Source organism: Neophocaena asiaeorientalis, unplaced genomic scaffold (assembly GCF_003031525.2).
Source record: "Neophocaena asiaeorientalis asiaeorientalis breed wild unplaced genomic scaffold, Neophocaena_asiaeorientalis_V1.1 scaffold593, whole genome shotgun sequence".
NCBI classification, from domain to species: domain Eukaryota; kingdom Metazoa; phylum Chordata; class Mammalia; order Artiodactyla; family Phocoenidae; genus Neophocaena; species Neophocaena asiaeorientalis.
Window position 1 is genome coordinate 39,629 of NW_020174701.1, and position 15,246 is coordinate 54,874.

Sequence of the window (15,246 nt, forward strand, 5' to 3'; positions counted from 1 at the left end):
GTGCTCCCAGTGACGCGTCCTCCCTGGAACAGGAGCGTGACAGGAGGACCGCCCTGGGCACACCCGTCCTGAACAGAACTCCGGGAATGAGGGCGGCCGCGGCCTGCCCAGATGAGGAAGACTGTGGGATGGTCAGTGTTGTTGAGGACAGGCTGGCTCCTTCCGGAAAACCCACTGGGAGAGAGTTCTCTCAGGCCTCTCCCTAGGGACTAGCCTGTTTTCATCTAAATCTTGAAACAGAGTGTGTTTCTGTCTTTGCTTTGGCTACTGGGAAGCTCCAAACCAAATTTATGACACACCTCTGCCACCTTCAGAAAATTTCATCAAACTTGTTTCTGTGTATGAACTCAGTTTTGGCTTTATTTTCTTTATTCGCTGATCCAATCTACTTATTTTTTTGTCCTTTGTATGTTTTCCCTGAAAGCTACATCATATTATTTTTGGAAGGAGATGGTTATGAGTAAATAAACAAATAACACTGTGAAGTTTGGGATTCATGTTAAAAGCCCCTTCTGTCCAAACAGGTTTACTATATTTTTTAACTTTACAACGTCTTGTTGTATTAGAAGGTAGGTGGTTTCTCCCCTCCCTTTGTTTTCTTTTTTTAAAGTTGGCTTTTATTTTTCGTAAATTGTGTATGTAATTGGTTTCAAAGAGTCAAATGTCTCTTGTCACAAAAAAAAGAAAAGGAAAAACATTAAGCTCCTGACACCCCTGCCCCCATTTCCTGTTCCTCAGAGGCAAGGACTTGCAACTCTCTTGACTGATTCTCAATTATATGCTGAGGTTGCAGGCTTCTCAACAAACTGCTTTCATGTGGGTCCCAGACTGTGCATCTGGGGACATGAGACTCCCTGAACCTCCCCAGCGCTGGCCCCTTTACTCTAGGCATTAAGTGCAGCCTCAGCAGGGACAGCGGGGGCAGCGGGGGAGCAGGCAGGCCTGGCCACGCCGTGGGCCACGCAGGCGTGTTACCCTGTGGGCATCACAACGGGCGACGTCGTCGGAGGAGAAGAGCACGGCATCCTTGATGAAGTTGGACAGGGCACGCAGGATGAAGGACACAAAGAGATGCATGTGGATGTAGTTGCGGGTGCAGTGGAGCTTCCTGGAGGGAGAGGATGCAGGGCCGTAGGGGCCAGAGCCGGAGAGGCCCAGGGCTCAGCCGCCCACCCCTCCCCCCACCTCCACGCACCACGGAAACCCAGGCCCTGGACGTGACAACTCTCTAAATCTCCCTGTTTGCAGAACTTGAATGAGCCCAGGCCCCCCGGTGCCCAGCCTACTCTGTCTCATGCTGCAATTAAAAAAAAAAAAAAAAAAAAAAAAAGCTGGGGTTATAAGGGCGAGATCCTATTCTGCTCCGACCACCTCCAGCTCCCAGAATTGTCAGAAGGGGGTGGGGAAGGGGGCAAGTGGCACAGAAAGAACACAGGCTGTGGGGTGAAATCAGACCCGGGCTCTGCCACTTTTCAGCTACACGATCTAGAGCAAGCCCTTCACCAGCCAGAGCCTAGGTTTCCCCCTTGCTGTAGGGGCAGAAGTCTCTTAACTGTTCCCCTCCTTCCGCTTCAGGAACAAGGATTTCTTTCGGGGAACGCATCCCATCTCTGGTTGGGGATGACGCTACCCCCACCCTCATGACAGACCTGACCAATCAGAGCTCCATACCTGGCTGCAGTGATTGGCTCAGGGCTGGGCATGTGACCCAAGCCAGCCAATGAGAATTCCCCCAGGACTTTTCATTGAAACTAATGAAGAAGGGGGTCCTTGGCCCTGGTGTCGCTGAGCTGGTAGAATGTACGTCTGCAGCTGCTGGTGGTTGTCTGTGCCAGCCCCGCGTAAAGCCTGCCTGAGGCCAATGCAAGGTGAAGAAATGGCAGGAGACAGACCCAATTCTGCTGATACCTTGGAGCACCTAGATCCAGGCACACCTAAAGCCAGGTGCCCCTGAACTTGTCAATCGTGTGCATCAGGTCACCTTTGTTTTTCTTAAGGTGCTTTAAGGCGGATTTCTGTTTCTTGCAACCAAGAGTCTGGCTAATATACCTGTAAAATGGGGATGATACCTATCTCACAGCATTGTGTGAAAATCAGAAATGATACATGTAAAGCAACTGGTGCAGTAAGTTCTAGTTATGTTCAGTAAATGTCAAATGAATAAAGGAATGAACGAGGTCACAGAAACTTCCAAGTTTTGCCACAGGTAAGCTTTAGATCAAGAGGGGACAAAGTGGCCCACCCAGACCTTCCTCTCTCTGGTCAGAACAATTAAAAGAGACCCGAAGTCTGTGCCAGGGAAGGCTGGGAAGATGGAGAGCTGGCAGCAGGTTCTTACCGAAAGGCACAGAGGATGCCAAGGGCCACCAGGAGCATCACCAGGGAGGAGCTGTAGCCCACGGTGTACATGACCTTCAGCTTCAGGAGGTACTCGTACTGCAGAGAGAGAGGGCCGTGTCAGCCCCACCCACCCACCTGGCTGAACCTGCCCTTTTCTGCCACAGAGTGCACCTGCTCCAGGCTGCCGAAGCCCCTTCAACTCTGACTGCTATTCTGTTCATACCCCAAGGACACGCATTCATAGACTCACGACATCTTGGCTTGGGAAAAGACCTTGGGGATCATCTGATACCAGTTCAAAATTCTATCCCATACACAGGGCCCCTGACCATCACCCTGAATTCAAGCCTTTGCTTGAATACCTCCACGGATGAGGCACTCACTGCTTTTTGAAGAAGTCACTGGGTATACAACAGTGCAAAGTATTAGATAATTTTTTCTCAAGTGAATCTAAAACCTATTACCTTTAAATTGTACCTATTGGTCCCTTTTCTTCTTCTGGAGTCACTGAAAATAAATTGAATTTGTCTTGTACCTAGAGCCATAATTATTTTAAAAATAAACTTTTCACGTAGAATAGCTTTAGACTTACAGAAAAGTCACAAAGATTCTACAGAGAGGCCTGTCCTTTCTGAATACAATTCTTCTACCCACCTGTCCCCCACTTATCGTCTGGGCATTAAATATTCCCTGTGTCTTTAATCTCTTTCCATAACCCTTCACCATTTTTCTCCACTAATATGCTCCAGTTTGTGAATGTCCTTCTTAAACAAGACACCCAGAACCAGACAGCTGAAAAGCTCCAGATGCATTCTCTGACCAGGAAGAAATACAGTGGGACCGTCACTTCCCCTGATCTATACACTACACTCTTATAAATGCAGCCAAGCAGTCATTTACTTGTTCAGCAGCCACCTCACACTATTGGCTCATCTTTGATTCAAGAAGATCTCAATGGAATGGAATAATGTGACATATAGAAATAAATGTGAAGACCTGTATTTTTAAGGTTCAAAAAGAAAACCAAATTGTACAACAGTCTTTTTTTTTCTAGCATCTTTATAGGAGTATAATTGCTCTACAATGGTGTGTTAGTTTCTGCTTTATAACAAAGTGAATCAGTTATACATATGTTCCCATATCTCTTCCCTCTTGCATCTCCCTCCCTCCCACCCTCCCTATCCCACCCCTCTAGGTGGTCACAAAGCACCGAGCTGATCTCCTTGTGCTGTGCCGCTGCTTCCCACTAGGTATCTATTTTACGTTAAAAAGAATCAAGGAAATAAAAAGTAAAGCAATAATGCCATACCATTTTTTTTTTTTACTAACCAAATTAACAAATATTTAAAAGTACTAATGTTCTATGTAGGTGAAGGTATAGTGGGAGTGAAAATTGGTTCAGTCTCTCTGGAGAGTAGCATGTATCAAGAACCTCTGAAACATGCATTCCTTCTGACCACCCCTCTACCTCTAGGAATTAATTCTAAGAATTATCAGAAATATAAAAGCATATTCATATATAAAGATGTTTATCACAGGACCATTTTTGATGAAAAACACGCAAATGTCCAACAACAGAAGAATAGTTAACTAAATTCTTTTAAATCCAAAGGTTAGACTACATTAAAAAAGTGTGCTTACCAAGAGTTTTAAAAGATGTCAGGACATAACGTAATGTTAACTGAAAAGGCAGAATACAAACTTTACATGTACAGTGTGATTTCTGCTTTATGTAAAAAAAAGTGTTAGGTTGAATTGTATGAAACTGTCCTTTTCTGTACATCGAAAAAGGCTGCATTATTGGCCATCTCATGTGGTTCAGTCTCATACACACACAGAAACAAGACTGTGAGGAGGTGTGTTAGACATTATTAGTGGTTAACTTTGCAGTATAAACTTGTGGATAGAGTTGTTATTTTCATTTGTATTTTTTTCTGTACTTTTCATTTTTCTTCAATGGGTAAGTACTATCTTATAACCAGAAGAAAAGGGTAATACAAAACAAAGAACCACAGGCACAAGAATACTATTGGGGAAACCTGACAGCTGTTCATATGAAAATGACTTTGAGGTTTGAGTGGCCCAAGCTCCATGGCATTAAAGAAGTGTATGCAGAGAGAACATGCACAGGCTTCAGAGTCAAGAGACAAGGGTTCCAAACCCAGGACTGCTACTACTCAACAGCTGTGTGACCCTGGGCAAATTACTTAACTTCTCTGAGCCTCAGATTCCTCATCTGCAAAATGGGGATAATATCTACCGTGCAGGCATTTTGGAAGAACAAACAGGGTATCAGGTAGCGTATCTAGACAGTGCCTGGCACTTGGAAGACACTCAGCACATGTTGATTCTTCCCCATGTCCACCCTCTACCCCCAACCACCATTCAGTCTGAGTCAGCAGTCTGACACTGCCGGTGTGAGGTATGTGTGTGAGGTAGCCGCTAGGACTATTAGGTCTCTTCTCAGTTACATTAATGGAGTGCTGTGAAGCAGGCCACGTTGGAATGTCTGGAGTGCTTGGCCCAGTTCTGGGTGTGTTATTTTAAGAGGAGCATCAGTAAAGTGGAGCATTTCCGGAGGAAGGTGGCTGTCATCTGAACTGGCTACACTGCACCCTAAAGGAAACAAACAAGCTTAGGGAAGCTGAGTACCAAAACGCCTGAGACTTAATTGTGAGCCCCAGGGGTAGGGGAGTAAGCACAAAGTCGACGGGACTCAGACCGACCGAAAGTTTCCTGGCAGCAGAGGGAAGCTTTGACGGGCTGCCTGCCATGTGACCCTGTGCTTCTGCACTGAGGTGACTGCAATTCCAGAAGCCAGAAGCCACCTCTCAGCAACAAGTGGGGAGCCACAACGGCAGTAAGTTGCACTGGATGAATGGTTCCTAGATGTAGGGACGTCAAAGAGCAGTGAAATGTCAAAAAATCGGAGGACCAATGTGTCAGCCTAGGATGTCGTCACGTGTGGGATGTGCCCCACAGCTGAGTGCGTCGGCCTCACCCCGGGGACGCCTGGATCTGCAGCCCCGGGTCAGGAGCACATCGGGTTAGCCTGTGGCAGCGTGAGGAGGCATGGGGTGACAAGCACGCAGAGTCCTGGCTGAGCATCCTGTGCTGTCCTGTGGCTGGGTTATTGTCTACCGGGGTACCCTCAGGATGCCCTGGCCTGACCCCAAAAGAGCCCTGTTCCCAGGAAGCCAGATGTGACCACAGTGCCCCAGGCCTCAACCTCTGCAGCTGTGCACCCCCTGCCCCCCCAGAGGGCTGCTGCCTGTCCTGGATCAAGCTGCCCATCTCTCTGCTGTGTGTCTCGACTGGGCCCCCTCCTTCTCTATCCTCTACATCAGGAGACAGCAGACGTTTTCCATAAAGGGACAGACAGAAAACATTTTAGGCTTTGGGTACTATTTGGTCTCTTTTGCAACTATTCAACTCTGCCCTTTCGGTGCAAATGGGTGTGGCTGTGTGTCAATAAATCTTTATTTGCAAAAGCAGATGGTGGGCTGGATTTGGCCCAAGGGTCCTAGTTTTCTAACCTCTGCTCTGGGTAAGCAAACTCCATTTTTTTTACCCAAGTGGCAGCTTTGCCTGGTCTTTCTGCTGATCTGAGTCCACTGTTGGCAACTGGTGTGTGCCAAGTCAGGAAGTTGCAAAAAGACAACCAACAAATATATACTTTCACCATCATTTGATTAAAAGAGAAAAAGACATTTCAACACTAAGAAAGGATGATCCAATTCTCAGAATAAAAGAAAAAGTTTGTGGGAATTCCCTGGTATTCCAGTGGTTAGGACTCCACACTTTCACTGCCAAGGGCCTGGGTTCAATCCCTGGTCAGGGATCTAAGATCCTACAAGCCCTGGATTTCCCTGGTGGTGCAGTGGTTAAGAACCCGCCTGCCAATGCAGGGGACACGGGTTTGAGCCCTGGTCCAGGAAGATCCCACGTGCCGTGGAGCAGGTAAGCCCGCGCACCACAACTACTGAGCCTGCGTTCCAGAGCCCGCGAGCCACAACTACTGAGGCCAGAGCGCCTAGAGCCCGTGCTCTGCAATAAGAGAAGCCACCGCAATGAGAAGACCGCTCACCGCAACGAAGAGTAGCCCCCACTCGCTGCAACTAGAGAAAGCCCACGTGCAGCAACAAAGACCCAACACAGCCAAAAAGAGAAAAAAAAAGACAAAGTCTGTGCTTGTCTGTGGACTGACATTTAAGGACCAGTGAATCACATGGTCTGGAAACCCTTCCACCAGTCTTAGGGCTTTTTTTTTTTTTTTAATGTGAGCTGAAGCCACGGTAGGTCATCTTTTTACTATTTTAGACAACTAATTTTCTGAGTTAAGTCCAGAACTTTGCATTTATCTTTGTTTTAATTTATTTTATTTATTTTTGGCCGTGTTGGGTCTTCGTTGCTGCATGCTGGCTTTCTCTGGTTGTGGTGAGCGGGGGCTACCCTTGGTTGCGGTGTGTGGACTTCTCGCTGCGGTGGCTTCTCTTGTTGTGGAGCACGGGCTCTAGGTGCACAGGCTTCAGTGGTTGTGGCATGCGGGCTCCATAGTTGTGGCTCACGGCCTCTAGAGCACAGGCTCAGTAGTTGTGGTGATGGACTTCGTTGCTCCGTGGCATGTGGGATCTTCCTGGACCAGGGCTCGAACCCATGTCCCCTGCACTGGCAGGCAGATTCTTAACCACTGAGCCGCCAGGGCAGCCCGCATTTATCTTTGTTAAATCTCTGCTCCTTCTTCTGGCATTTTACAGTTTCAACCATGAATAACATGGTTAAGGCCCTGGGCTCCGTTCCCACCCAGCGGATTAGTCTAAACCAACAGTTCTTATTTGTGGTTTTCATATACATAACTCACAAAACCAAAAGCTCTTTAGGGTCCTCAATAACTCCCAAGGGTGTAAAAGGATCCCGAGGCCAAAAAGTTTGAGAACTGCTGGTCCAAGCCAAGCACGTGTCCCAACCCTCTGCCAGGGATGGTCTGGAGGTGGACAGGCTCAAGTCACGTGGGGCCAGTGAGATGTCAGGACAGGCTTGCTGGCGGCCTGGCTGAGAAACTTTCTTGCTGTTAGCAAGAAAAGTAAGGCTGTCCCTCCTTCTGGACAGGCAGGCCTGGGGAGTCTGCAGCTATAGTCACCAATGGCAGTCATCTGACAACAGGAAGAGAGCCAGCCTTGGGATAAACCACCAGGCTAGCAGGAGGAGAGACAGAAAGAACCTGGTCCTGGGTGGCTCTGGGGTACTGCTCATGAAAGGGTCCTGATGCCCGTTCTCCACATCCCTAGCTACGTGAGCCACATTAGCTTACGAAGCCAGTTGGAAATTTCTGTCACTTTCGAACCTCCGTCCTGCCACCCATTAAACAAATGATCCCTCTTAATCTTATGGACTTTACAAACGTGATACACGTAAGCCTCCTGTCTTCATATAGGTCAGTGACAGAAAGGGTAATCTACAGAGGTCAGAGCCCATCCACTGGCCCTCCAAGACCACAGGTATCCTTATTAAATTACTCCCATCGGATCTGAAGACCTCATGTGTCTTCCCTAACTGGATGGTAAGACCTGGGAGAGAAAAAACTCCATCCTCCACGTCAGGCCCCACTCAATCTCCTTTGGGAAGGGCTCTGAACCAGACGGCCCCTTCAGAGAGCCACCGCACCAGCGTCCTGTCTCAAACCAGGCCTGCCCACCGCCAGGCTCTCCTGCCTCTGGAGCCCGAAGCTCCTCTGAGAAGGGACATTTGGGAGCTGGCACTGCGGCCAGGCACCCTTGCCTGCACTTCCACAGGTTCACGAGCCTGTGAGGTCAGGACTATTACTAACCCCATTTCCCTGATGAAGAAACTGAGGCACAGAGAAGTTACATCCTCCCCAACCCCCAAGGTCACAGGCAGGTTCAGACTCACCACCGGGTCCCAAGCGTTTAGCCCCAGTCTCTGCTCTTTGGGTTTCACGCCAGCATCCCGATGGCACGTGGCAGCTCTCACTGTGCCATGCTCCTCAGGACCATCACCTCTGGGCTGGTGGACCAGGGCGGGGAAGGGGGCCCATCCAGCCCAGGGGAGCAAGGGGGTGTGGGGCTGAGAGGGGCAGCCCCGAGTCCCCAACCTCACCCTGAGCCAGCTTCACTCTCTGCTCCCCAGCCACCTCTGCCCTGCAGGGAGGTGTTGGCAGGCTTACCCTCTTCTCGTTGGAGGAGTCGTTCATGTGGACCCCACAGGCCAGGTCAGGCCTGGGGAAGGTCTCTGACCAGCCGCCCTGCGTGCAGTTTCGAAATATGGAACCTGTGGAGGCCAAGCAGCCTGCAGTGAGCAGTGGGGACCGGACCCAAGGCCGGCTCTCCGGGTGCCCTCGCCGCGTCTGAGGGGCAGCTGGAGCTTCCTTCCGTCACCCTGTCCCTTTCTCTGAACCACACAGGCAGCTGCAATTGGCCCAGCTGGCCCTGGGAGCCTTAGTAAGAGTCAGTCAGGAAAAGTAGTGGGAAAGGTGCGCAGGCAGATGGCCTAGAGCAGGTGTGCGAGCGCGGAACAGACCCGCGGCTCCCGGATACGTCGACCTGCAAAGCTGGCCGGCCCTGCACCGATACCCCTCTGGCCCCCGCCTCACGGCCACTGTGCCAGGCACCGAGCTCCACAGTGAGGGAGACGACTGACACATGCCCCAGGCCCAGGCCCAGCAGAACTTACAGCGTCACCACTCGATTCCCTGGGTGCCCCCGGAGAACCTTCAAGCTGGGAGGCACTGCAGTGTCTCCTACGAGGAGAGAGGCTGGATGCAGTGCTTAAGAAGAGAAGGTTACACACCTTGAATCAAACAATGTTGATCTCACACTAACAGCTGTGTGTTTATTCGATTATAAAATTTCGTGCTCTATTGTAACAATACACGGTCACTGCTACGTGCTGGGCACTGTTCTAAGCGTGTGATGGGTATTAACTCATTTAATCCTAACAGGACTAGGAGGCCAGCACTGTTACTTTTACAGTAAAATGTACTGTAACATGTAAGTACTACACCCATTTCACAGCTGGGGAAACTGAGGCACCCCGGGGTTAAACAACTCGCTCAAGATCATACCACATAAATGGGGGCCCTGGGATGTGACGCCCGGGGCTCAGGCCTACACTCCTGGCCGCAGGCTTTGTCCTAATGCCCTTTCTTACTCCTGGCCTTCCTGCTCGCAGGCCCTGCAGCCATCTAAGGGTGGGTCCCCCCAGAGAATCTGCCTGGCTGGTGAGGACCCAGGCCTGCCCACAGCGGACCTTCCTCAGGCTCCTGGTCCTACTTCTGCACTAAGAAGTTCTATTTTACATCTAACTTCACACCCTGCTCCCCAGAATCTGAAAACCAGCAGAGCTAGCCCTCCAGGCGGCCACCCCTGAGGATGGAATGTTTAGCTCTTTAGCCATGACACCAGGCCACACCTCTGCGTTTCTCTGCATTACAAATCACAAGGTAGCCGCAGCCCTCCCTCCCTGTCCTGGGGCTCACCGCCCCACCCCTCCAGCACAAGGCTGCTGCCTGCGCCCACACGGAGGTGACAACGGCCTCCCTGCCTCCCTGGCAGACGACTGTTCCTGAGGGCTCCCCCGGGCCTGCCCAGAGCGCTTGCTCATCAGACATTTGCAGGCTGGCTGGCTGGCTAGACAAGCGGATGAGGGGGGATGAAGAGCCTGCGGATGAGGGGGATGAGGGGGGATGAAGAGCCTGCTTCTGCAAGAGGAGAGGGAAGAGCTTGCCCACGAGGAGCTCTTAGAACAGGAGCCCAAAGACTGGGGTAGAGGAGCTGTCGGCCAAGAAGGAAGTCTGGGACAGCAGGGGGGACTGCCCTGCCTGCCCTGACCGGCCCGGCTGCACCCTCCTCTCCAGGCTGCCGAGGAGGGCCGTGTTCCGGTCCCCGGGTCTGGCTGCTGTGGAGGCTGCAGGGGTGCAGGGAGCTGACCCTGTACAGAGGGGCCCTGCTGCTCCTTTTGCTCTAATCAGTATCCTGTCCAGGGCCCCCAGCCACCCCAGCTGGGCCTGGTGTGTTCCTCTCTGACAGGGCCACTGGCTCTCAGGGTTCCACTGAGCTGGAGAAATATGGTGGGCATTTCTAGAACCAGCTGCTAGGCTAATGTACTGATCCTGATCTCATCCTCACAGCGCCCCACTGAGGGCGGTGCTGCTGACCTATCTCACAGACGAGGAAACCAAGGCCCAGAACTGGGCAACAGTGTGCAGCCAGGATGTGGCCCATCACTGCAAGGCCCTCCTGCCTGGCCCTCTCCCTGAGGTCCCAGGGGCAGCTCTAGCAGGAGACCGTGGCCTTCGGGCTCTAGGCGTGCCAGGTCTAGGACGGCTCATGAGACCTGGAGCATTGGTTTAGAACCAGCTAGATCTGAGTTCGAAACCCAGCACTGGCTCTTTGTTGCTGTGTACCCGTAGGTGCATCATTTCTCTGTGCCAAAGGGGAATAATCAGCCACACTGCAGGACGCGTCAGGAAACACGACAGCACGCGGATGTCACTCAGGCTGGTGCCAGACAGAGTGGGAGCCACAGGGCTACTTCCCTTCTGCTCTTGGCCTTTCTAAAATGGACCAGCTGGTGCAGTGGTTGAGAGTGTGCCCGCCGATGCAGGGGACACGGGTTCGTGCCCCGGTCCGGGAAGATCCCACATGCCGCGGAGCGGCTGGGCCCGTGAGCCATGGCCGCTGAGCCTGCGCGTCTGAAGCCTGTGCTCCACAACGGGAGAGGCCACAACAGTGAGAGGCCGTGTACTGAAAGAAAAAAAAAAAAAGGGCCAGGACGGTGGGGCTTGGAGTCTTGGAATTTAGGAGATGGGTGGAAGGTTTCTATAGTTATATCAAACAAGCTAGGCTGTCAGAGAGGAAAGAACGGTGGTCAAAGGTACACAGGCTGGATGAAAAGGCCGAATTAAAAGCACACACACTGCCTGGAAGCCAAAAGCAGTTATCAGACAGCGTGTCCCTGGAGGCCAGGCTGCCTGTCCAGGGGCCTCTCTCCACAGACCCCACAGGATTCCCAAGATGCTGCTGCGTGTGATCCAGACCAGGTGCCCAGAGCAGTAAACAAGGCAGTGCCCTCTGCTGACAGGGCTCTTAGTAGAACTGCAGAGGAGACAAGGGGTGGGCTCCCTCTGTAGCCCCTTCCTCCCACCCACTTCCCCTGGGTTTAATTCCTAATAGGTAAGGGATTCTGCCCCAAGTTCAGGTCAATGAACACCTCAAGGGCCCCCAAAACTACAGTCAGCATTTCTGTTCACATATACGTATATGTGTGTGCAGTCTGGGCAAGAGCCAGGCCAAAGCTTTTATCTGATTCTCAAAAGCCCCCAGGACCCTTGTCAGGTTAGGAATCTCTGCTGCTATAAGGCTCCCATCCCCACCAACGTAGAAGGGAAAAAACGCCAAGGCCTGACCCCACTCAGCAAGTGTGCTTTTTAATAAGGAACTCTGGAAGACCAGCACCCTTTTAAGCATCAAAGGAATGCACCCTAGATAGAACATTCTAGGCCCTGGCACAGACAGACAAATATCTGGAGGCAGAGTCCAGCCTGCAGTTTCCTCAGTCACACAGACACTCATTCCGTCTGGGCCCACGTAGCGGGTGCCCTGAGAAAGAATTCACTTATTCTGTTTCTTTCTTCTTTCAAAAGGAAGGGTCTGGAGCACCAGCTTGTCCTCACTGGGTGCTCCTTCCTTGCTTTGGCTAGGGAGCCTTGGAACCCTTGGAACACCACCAAGAAGCCTTCCCCCGGACTCCGGACCCGAGGTGTCTCCACGGGAGGATGGTTCTCGGTAACTGAGGCTGGACTGTCCCGACCCGACCTACGCTCCTGGGCTAGCCGATGCCCTGCACCTGCTGCTGGGCATGAGCACAGTGGGACCCAGGCTGAGATGATCCCCCCACCCAGCCCCGGACGCCAGGCAGCGCAGCCAAGAGGCAGCGCCTCCGTGCCGACGGGCGGGTGGCGGGTCCTGCAGCCCCACAGCGACACCGTGTGGCAGAGAGGAGAAACGGCAGTCCCCGCCTCTCCACCTCCCAGCCGTGAACCTGAGGCCAAGGGCTAAAGCCCTCTTCGACGCTGTTACTTTTACTCCTGAACTGGGTCAAGCGCAGGGAAAAGGTCTGTGGTTTGCAGGGCCTTTGTGATGACTGAACGAGCTCACGTCTCTAAACATGCCTGGCGCGTGACAGGGCTTTAGCCAGTGTTCGTCCCTGCGTGTCCCCCGAGACAACATCCTCACTCCCTTGCCTGAAATTAAGGGAACCCTTATAAACTGCAGCTTTGTCAGAATCTTCCAGGGAGGGCAGAGTTCACCAGCAGGGCCTGGCAGAGAGGGCACAGAGGAAGTAAGTGTCCTGGAAGGCCAGCCTGGGCCCGGTGTGAGCCAGACACGAGGGCTGGAGCGAGGGCCCCGGGGGCTGAGGGGGCAGAAGCGTGGAAGGGAGGAGGGGAGCCTCTTGAAGAGGGCACCGGGCAGGGAGAAGCAGGCCTGGCCTCCTTCACCACTTCCCCAGTATGTGGCCCCCGGCCCCCTTGCTTGGCGCCCTGACAACTGAGGCCACACCACACCTCCCCAGTCAAGGCTTCCCATCCCCAGCGAGGACCACCCCCACCCTTCTACTCACTCCTTGTCCCCAGAGAAATCTCCTCGGCCTCAGGCCGCCAGGCCCAGGCCCACCCAGAGGGCTGCCCCACAGCCTCCCAGCTGGGCCCCTGGGCTGAGCGGTTACCGTTTCTGCCCACGAGCATCCAGAGGAACCGCGGGCAGGCCACTTCCACCGTCTGTCCCAGCGCAGAGGAGGGCCAGCAGCTCGTGTTGTCCCACAGCCCCTGGCAGCCTGACAAGGAGAGAAGCGGGGTCAGACGGGTCGCAGCGTGGACGCAGGGCCTCCCCAGCACTGTGGCACCAGCCCCAGCACCCGCGCCTGGGCGTCCCCACTAGCTGCGCTCCCGGGACCAGGAACCGCGGTGTCTAATGGGCCCTGTCACCTTTGGGGCGGTGGCCTCGGCATCTACATGGTGAGTGCTCGGTGCTGCAGACACACAGGGACACGCCATCTCACATAAGCCTCGCAAGGGCAGGGCTGGGCTCCTCCGGAACAGAAGATGGAGCATCTCCCGGCCTCTGCTCGCACCCACTGACTCCATGGCAGTGAGCCTGCAGCCTGCTGCACAGTACAACCACCGCGGAGCTTTAAAAACATACCTAACCAGGCCCTACATCCAGGGAGCCGGATTTCATCGGTCCTGCGTGGCGCTCAGGCATGATGCGGTGTTAAAGCTTTCTGGGTCATTCTACCGTGACGGCAGGGTTGAGAACTTTGTCCCATGATTCTCAGACTTCAGCTCATATCAGAATTATCCAGAATGCTTGTTAAAACACAGATGGCTGGGACCCCACCCCCAAAGTCTTGGTGGAGCCTGAGAATTTGCATATTTAACAAGTTCCCAGGGGAGGCTGGTGTTACTGGTCTGGGACCACACTTTGAGAACCGCTGCCTTGGCTATGGAAGCAGCACTGCATTTGTGGTAGGAACGTCACTGAGGATGCTGCTTTCACCCCACTGGGTTCCCTTGATGAGGCCCCTGCCCCACCCCTGAAGGAGAACATGGTCTCAAGGCACCGCGAAGCTGGACTTACGGTGAACAACTACTATACAGCTGTCCTTATAGACACTGAATTTGAGGCTGTTTCCTTTTTGCCTTGTTTGGCTGCTAGGAAGCTTAGAGCCAGATCTGTGGCCCACTTCTGGTGACTGAAAGGCTTTGAAGTGAAAAGACTATCAGGTGTCTTCAAGGCAAAACTAGGCGTTGTCTAATCACAGCCTTCTGGGTTACCTGATTCTGGCCTTTTACGTCCTTGAGCTATTTTGCAACTCTATAAATTGTAGACAACTGATGTCCTGTCCAAAGGCATTTGAATCCACATTTCTATCTCTTCCTTTGCATTTGCATGACTATCAGTTATCTACAATTTATACAGAATTGTTTTCAGCCAGTTTTGCACCTATTTGTAAATTCATTTTACCGCCTTATACGTACAGTACTTTGAATTCTCCTGTGAACCAGTGGTAGCATCTTACTGGTTCTCTCATTACTTAGGGACAATGTTTGGCAGGTATTCATTTTGCACTTGCCCGTGAGTTACGATTATACTCTGTTAAAAATGATCATTTAGGGCTCCCCTGGTGGTGCAGTGGTTGAGAGTCCGCCTGCCGATGCAGGGGACACAGGTTCGTGCCCCGGTCCGGGAAAATCCCACATATGCGGCGGAGCGGCTGTGCCCGTGAGCCATGGCCACTGAGCCTGCGCGTCCGGAGCCTGTTGCTCCGCAATGGGAGAGGCCACAACAGTGAGAGGCCCGCGTACCGCAAAAAAAAACCAAAAAACGAAAACAACAACAAAAATGATCATTTAACATAACCACCCACCAATTCTCCCAAAGTTGGATCCCGGGGGAACAAAGCCAGGGAATTTGCTCCTGTGACAGGCTTCTGGGGGCCCATGCCACCTGGGAGGGCATCACCCAGGGAGGTCTGGAGCAGACCGGAAATACAGCTGAGGTGACACCCATGAGGTCAGCAGTCACCCCACATCTGGTTTGGAGAGCACAGAGCAGACCACACTAACCCAGAGCCGCAACCTTCAGAGAGAGAACCCAGACTCCTGAGGCCCACAGACCTGGGCTCCAATCTGCCTCACCACACACTCGCTGCCCGAGCCCGGTTCCTCACTCAGCTCTTTTAGGGGAAACAGATGCCTTCCTCCTGAGGTTGTCCAGAGGAGGAGGAGATCGATGTCACATGGAAAGCCCAGCACTCAGTGGCTGCAGGGGAATTACAGCTCCCTCCTGCCGTCCTCCCCAGTCTTCTTCCTCCCCAAGCCCTTTCTTG

At 52.5% G+C, this 15,246-nt stretch overlaps 1 protein-coding gene across 1 annotated transcript in view; it reads right to left on the reverse strand.

Annotated features, from left to right (window-relative positions):
• Window positions 1–890: 890 nt before the first annotated feature.
• Window positions 891–15,246, reverse strand: part of SCTR (secretin receptor) — a 41,476-nt gene continuing 27,120 nt past the window's right edge. The window contains exons 3-7 of the mRNA XM_024759159.1: window positions 13,084–13,191; window positions 8,525–8,628; window positions 8,251–8,364; window positions 2,339–2,436; window positions 891–1,108 (exon numbers count right to left, since the gene is read on the reverse strand). Coding sequence (XP_024614927.1) covers window positions 904–1,108; window positions 2,339–2,436; window positions 8,251–8,364; window positions 8,525–8,628; window positions 13,084–13,191 — 629 coding nt within the window. The 3' untranslated portion in view covers window positions 891–903. The remainder of the gene's footprint in view (window positions 1,109–2,338; window positions 2,437–8,250; window positions 8,365–8,524; window positions 8,629–13,083; window positions 13,192–15,246) is intronic.